Raw genomic sequence first — 6,108 nt, forward strand, 5'->3', positions numbered from 1 at the left:
ACCGGTCACAGGCAGCGAAATGAAGGCAAGTCTTAATATGCCCACCTTACCTAGTTTCCAAAAAAAGGGGGAAAACAGAATTACAGCAAAGTCCTCCCGCCTCCTGCTCCCCTTCTGCAGGGAAGGGCTAACAGACCTGGGCAGAGGCACTAAAATCACCCCCTTCTCTGGCCCTCCTACCCCACAGCCCCTCAATGCAAGTCACCTCTAAACCACTTCTAGAACAGCACTGAGCAAGCGCAGTGTCAGGGGGACAAGCAGCACGTATCTTCCTGTTAGTCTGTGAAGATCCCTTCGAAGACTTGGTCTCGAAACGCAACAAACACAGAGCACACAAGACTCTCCACCCTCTGCCGCTTAACAGGTCAGACAATACAGGGTACCTTGATGTGTCTTTCCCACAAAACCATATTCAGGTATTTTAATATAAAAACCTATAAAATCAAGGTAATGCCTCCCGCACTCCCTGCGTACAAGCTCCGGGCAAAGGCTGGCAGACACGTGGGGGAAGTTCTTCAGCTCACAGCAGCAGCTCCTCAGCTCCAGCTCCTCATGAACAGCTGGGTGGCTACACCATTAACCTTCCCCTCACCTCCCCAGCTGAAAAAGGTATTCAAGTCAGAGAGGCACCCAAACATCTAGAAGGTGAGACGCATATAAAAACCCCTAATAAACCTTTAATTCGAGTTTTGTTTTGGTTTTTTTGTTTGTTTTTACAGGACAGGGTGACAAATTACAACAAACATCTGATTTTTCTCAAATGTTCAGGTATTATACACATTCCCATCTGTCTTGCAGGAAGGGATATTGGTCAACTTAACAGTTTAAAGGTAAAATAAGCTGCATAATAGTACATATTACAATAATAAAATGTACAGTGTTTACAAGAAATATATTTTAGAAGCAAGATAGATGCATTTGCATCAAGGCGACCTTTTAAAATGCCACGACTATTTTTACATTCACTCTTGCAACAGGTCACAAGATGGGGTCACTAAAGTTAGGTTAACAAATCACTATGATGCACATCAAATACAGCAAAATTAGTTTATATACATATATATAATACATATACATGTATATTATACATATACATATATGTATATAGTAAAACTCATCAAAATCTACCAGACCTGGCACAATCTACTTACCCATCAAAAATATGTACTTGTCCTTGGTAAGTAGAATTCTGCACAGCTGATTATATATTATATATACTCATTCATTAGCATCTGAGACATAAAACCGAGGATTTAAAATTTTTCGGTTAACAAGCTTTCCAATAATAAACATGGTGCCCACAAAAGCACAAAGGTAAGGCACAATAGGATTTTCTGTTGCAGAATAGTGTGCATCATGTTTACTTAACCATAAGAAAAAAAACGTGCATTATTTGTGCAAGTTCATGCTGCAAGTCCATCGTATCTACAAAGTAAAGTGAGTTTCAGTAAAATGTGTGGGACTGGCGTGCTCCCAGCCTCACCCCCTACAGGATATTCAGCTGGATAATTAGATAAAATTGTTGTAGGAGTGGGGATTAGTAAAGCCAATAATCTCAGATTTGCAAATAAGCTTCTCAGCAACAGTTTTGTACCTCTAGGTAAATGTTAGTTAATTTGCAAGATGGGGGTCACAAGATCTACCATCAGCTGTACTTCTCATTCACGTCAGCCAAAATTGTTGCAAGGAAGTATGTACCTTTTAAAAAACCCAAAATTTAACAGGTTCACTAGAACAAGTTCTAATGGATTGGGAAAGTCATTTAATCCCAATGGTATTTTGTCACAGCCCTGGCAATTGTAGTAATAAATACAGCTTTTCACAAAGTATTTCTCCAGTATCTGCCAATTGCTTCTTTATTGCTCACAAATTTGAATCATTACAATTGGTATCAGATCTTTCACACAAAATCAGTCAGGTATTTTAATATAAAACCTATAAAAGATATTTAACCTGTATCTAACACTTTAAGGTATTTGGCCTCTTGTCATGGTACAGCCAAAACCATATAAAACATTAGGTTTTGAATAAAATAGGAAGCTTATTCACTGCTTTGATGCAGACATCCTCACAGAACACAACCAGTTTTGCCACCACCAGCATTTACATTTATATACAAAACCGTACAGCCACATTCCGTTTGTTTTCCCTCACACTTATATGCAACCACTAATGCCAGATTAACTTTCCCCATACCCTAGCTGCAGAAAAAGATTCTTATACAGTAACAAAAAAAAACTAATATTGACTGAAAAAGAAATTTTTTTTTTTAAACTTATTCACCATCAGGAACTGTAGGTTGGTTGTTACAAAATACCCACAAGATTATTTCACAGAAAACTATGGAAATACAGGAAGTCTTCTTTTCTCCATGCTTTTGTATTATCAAAAAACACTTCTTGGTGCAAAAATACAGCCACCACATCTGCAAATGTATAATGAATTCAGTATTCCTCATGCAAAACTTAAATGCATTGGTTTACTATAGCCCCAGAAAACTTCCTGAAGCAATGTTTTTTTCCTTTTCTTTTTGTGTCAGCACAGTATTACTGCCTCATTGCTAAGTCCCTTTGGAAACAAGATTTCTGGAACGTTCAAACTTTTATTTAATTCATTAAAGTATTACATACAAAAAGCACTAAAAAAGGAAGACGGCAGCCAAACAGGAAGATTCCTGTTGCAAGTAACAGTCCTAGCAGTTGTAGAAAGTCTTCTCAGGAACTTCCCTGAGAATTAGTTGTGCCCGTCCGAAGACGCAGATGTGACATAGAGTTCATGTGTTTGTTTGATGGCTTCAGTGGAGTGTTACAAGTAAGAGCCTGGGGAAAACGATGGTGATATCGATCTAGCCGCAGGTATTTTACCGTTACCAGCTTTCCTATGAGGCAAAGAAACAGGAAAAGAGAAACCTTCTGGTTCAGTGTTATTACATTTTGCTTCAGGACGCAATACACACAAACACATTGTTACACTGGAATTAGTCTACCAGGCGGCTGACTACTAAAAAGAACCAGGTTTTGTTACAGCTCAATACTTCAGCTATAAACCCCTTCACCATTTAAAAGAATTCCAACTGCAACTCCTCTGTCATTTCTACCCATGTGTGTTATAAACCCCCATTCCTTACCATCAAACCAAGAGCCATGTAATGCCTTGAAAGCTTTTCCAGCATACTCTGGAGAGAGACACTTGACGTACACACAACCCTGCATTAAGAAAGAGAGGGTTTGTTTTGGGTTTGCTTGTTTTTAATCCCAACAGACACGGATAAACAAAGCATTAAGATGTTACTGGAAAGATGCTCACCTCACGTGAATTTTTGTCAACAGCTATATGAACAATTCCATCGTTATCACTGCATTTCTCCAAGATTGCTTCTTGAATTGCTAGATGCCAGTGATCCCCTATTTCCCTATGCAAACAGTGAAAGGTTTAATTAAGCACATAGTTTTTTTTAAACACAAGACAACCATCTCATCCTTCCCCACTGAGTTTGGTTTCTCTGTAACCTGACATCATTTTGTGTTAAATGCCTTTGGGACAGATTTAGTTCTTTAGCTACTGAATATTCAGTAAATTGGGTCCTACGTAGAAAACTCAGCCCTAAACATCAAAAGAAGTCATCTGTATTTTGGGCAGGGTGTGTGCGTGTGTTGTCCTCCCCTTCCAGCAGCCTGCCATCACCATCCTGTCTGAAACTGCAAGCAAACTCATCTTCCCATGTTCAATTGGACAGGCTGGCTATTGTTCCAAGGAAAAGGCCAGTCCTAGGCTGTCCCTATGGCAGGGGAAGAGCAGAGGAATACAGTAGGGTTAAGGTCTCTGCTCCTTCACTCTATCACGTCCACCAGCACTCGAAGAAGCAACATTACATGTCAGGCCTCAACAGGACCTTTAATTACGCACTGTTCACTGAAATAGCTATTCGCTATCCCAAACAAAGCATCAAATCGCATTTGTCCTTAGGGTACTGATAGGACATGCCAATCTAGATCCACAAATAGAAGTTTAAGTCAGATTCCAATTTTGGGGGCTTTTCACAAAACAAACAAACAAACAAAAAAAAAAACCAGTCAGAACTAATCAAAGAGAGATGTTCATGAATTTCTGTGAGGGTACTGCAGGAACTATCTGGTCCTAACAAAATAAATCTAAGCAGAGGAAAAATAATTTCAGAAGCCTTAACACACCCTTAAGCCTGCTTTAACAGTCTTTACACAGAAAACAATGAACCCACTCTTTCAATAATACTATCAAGAGCTTTGGGTAGTTTTAATGAGTTTTCTCTACATAAGGCCAAAATTCTTGAAATATTTTATCTACCTTCCTCCTTATTCATAAAAAAGCAAGGCAGGGGATGGAATGTACATAAGGAAGTTAATTGGTGAGGGATGTTCCTACATCTGTCAAGCAGGACACTAACACAATGCTTGGGGGACTCTGGCAAGATGGAACGCCAGATCTGTTTCTCTCATTTGGCCTTGACTGGTTAGAGGATCAGACTTTCCAGTCAATGCCCCTTACACAGGCAGACCTTGTATAAACAAGCAAACAAAAGTGGGAGAGGGACACAAGGGTGCAAAGAAGATCCAAAAGAAGGTCCTGCTGGGAGAAAGGCTTTCCAGTGGAAAACACCTGCAATTTAAAACCCTACAAAAGTTAGAAGAATGTGTACCCTACTCAGACTGGAAGAAAAAAAGTTTTCTTTTTACTAGACAGCTCAAAATGAAGGGAATATACAAGTCTCCTCCCCCTCCTCTGTGTAAACAACAGCATTTTCTAAACAACATGCTGGGCTCAGAATGTTTAGGAAATCAAGCAATTCCAAGCTGCAAGAGCAAGGACTCCTCCAACCCAAACTACTGTAAGAAATCTTGACTTCAGTGCATTCCCTTCCAGCCCAGGGCTCACGTTCAGATTATCTGGAGAAGCATGCTGTCATCAGCAGAAAGCCAGCTGCCATAAGAAGAGATCGTCATATTAAGAGTAGGCAATCATTTTTTCGGCTGGTTTGTTGCATTCTTCCCAAACACTGAAGTCACTGCATTACCCCCAAGTGCTCATTTCCTGCTTGCAAGTCAAGCAGAAATGTGTTCTCGGCGCTTTTGTGTTTTGTACGCCTGGGACACGAAACATCATGAGTTACCAACTAACTTAGATTTCCCATCATCAAACAGACTCCCGACAGGAACGACTTTCCCTTCCCTGATCCGGCACATGTACGTTCCATTAGCTGTCGATACAAATCGTGCAGGAACACTACCCCATGCTTTATGAACTAATCTTGCTGATGACTTAGTGGTAGATGCAGAAACACTAAAAAAAAAAAGGCTTATCCAGATGATGCCCAGACTGACATTAAAAAAAACAAACAGGTTTGTGTCTGGCATAGTAAATGCCCAAAACATACACTCGAGTTTAAGTGTGCTGCTGTGGGCTGAGGGTTCACAATGTCCAGGTGAATTTTCTGACATTTGGCAGTAGAATGATGATTATTTACTGTTAGCATTGAGAATTACAAATTAACTGGTATATACCCCAGATGATTCTCAGGTCAAGAGAATAGACCTGTATTATGGATGGCTGCGTCTGCCAGCTACTGGCATATTGTTGAAAAGTATTTATTGTTAGTATACAATAGCTTGACTTAAAGAGCAGCTAAAACCTAATTCTGTTAAAAATACCTTGAACCCATGGCAAATTGTCAAAACAGTATTTGCCAATCTGATCACATAAAGGAGCACATTCTGTGTTTCAGGTGGCCAGTGACGGCATTCATCCCTTTCAGATTGGGACAAGAACATAAGCCTCCTTCTTCTTTTGACACCAGCAGTAGATTACAGTAGTTTGTCTTCCACTGAGGGGTTTGTGGTGGTCTTTTGGGTTTTTTGTTTGTGGTTTTGTTTTTGGTCGTCCCCCCCCCCCCCAGGTTACTCCAAGGTTTTAGTACTTTCTTAAGCAGCAGACCTCTGCAAGACAGCTCTTCAAAGAGGAATGGGCTGGGCATTGTACTGGGTTTTCATGGCAAGGTTTTTTTGGTTGTTGAGTTGGTTTTGGCCTCTTTTTTTTGGCACGGGGGGGTGTGGGTGGTGGTGCCTACACTGGCGG

At 40.3% G+C, this 6,108-nt stretch overlaps 1 protein-coding gene across 1 annotated transcript in view; it reads right to left on the bottom strand.

Annotated features, from left to right (window-relative positions):
• Positions 1-2,533: 2,533 nt before the first annotated feature.
• Positions 2,534-6,108, bottom strand: part of LEMD3 (LEM domain containing 3) — a gene marked incomplete at its 5' end in the record, with an annotated part of 45,281 nt that continues 41,706 nt past the window's right edge. Inside the window, 3 exons of the mRNA XM_010156218.1 lie at positions 2,534-2,878; positions 3,128-3,206; positions 3,307-3,412. Coding sequence (XP_010154520.1) covers positions 2,715-2,878; positions 3,128-3,206; positions 3,307-3,412 — 349 coding nt within the window. The remainder of the gene's footprint in view (positions 2,879-3,127; positions 3,207-3,306; positions 3,413-6,108) is intronic.

The sequence above is a fragment of the Eurypyga helias genome, unplaced genomic scaffold (assembly GCF_000690775.1).
Source record: "Eurypyga helias isolate BGI_N326 unplaced genomic scaffold, ASM69077v1 scaffold18257, whole genome shotgun sequence".
Classification (NCBI taxonomy): Eukaryota; Metazoa; Chordata; class Aves; order Eurypygiformes; family Eurypygidae; genus Eurypyga; species Eurypyga helias.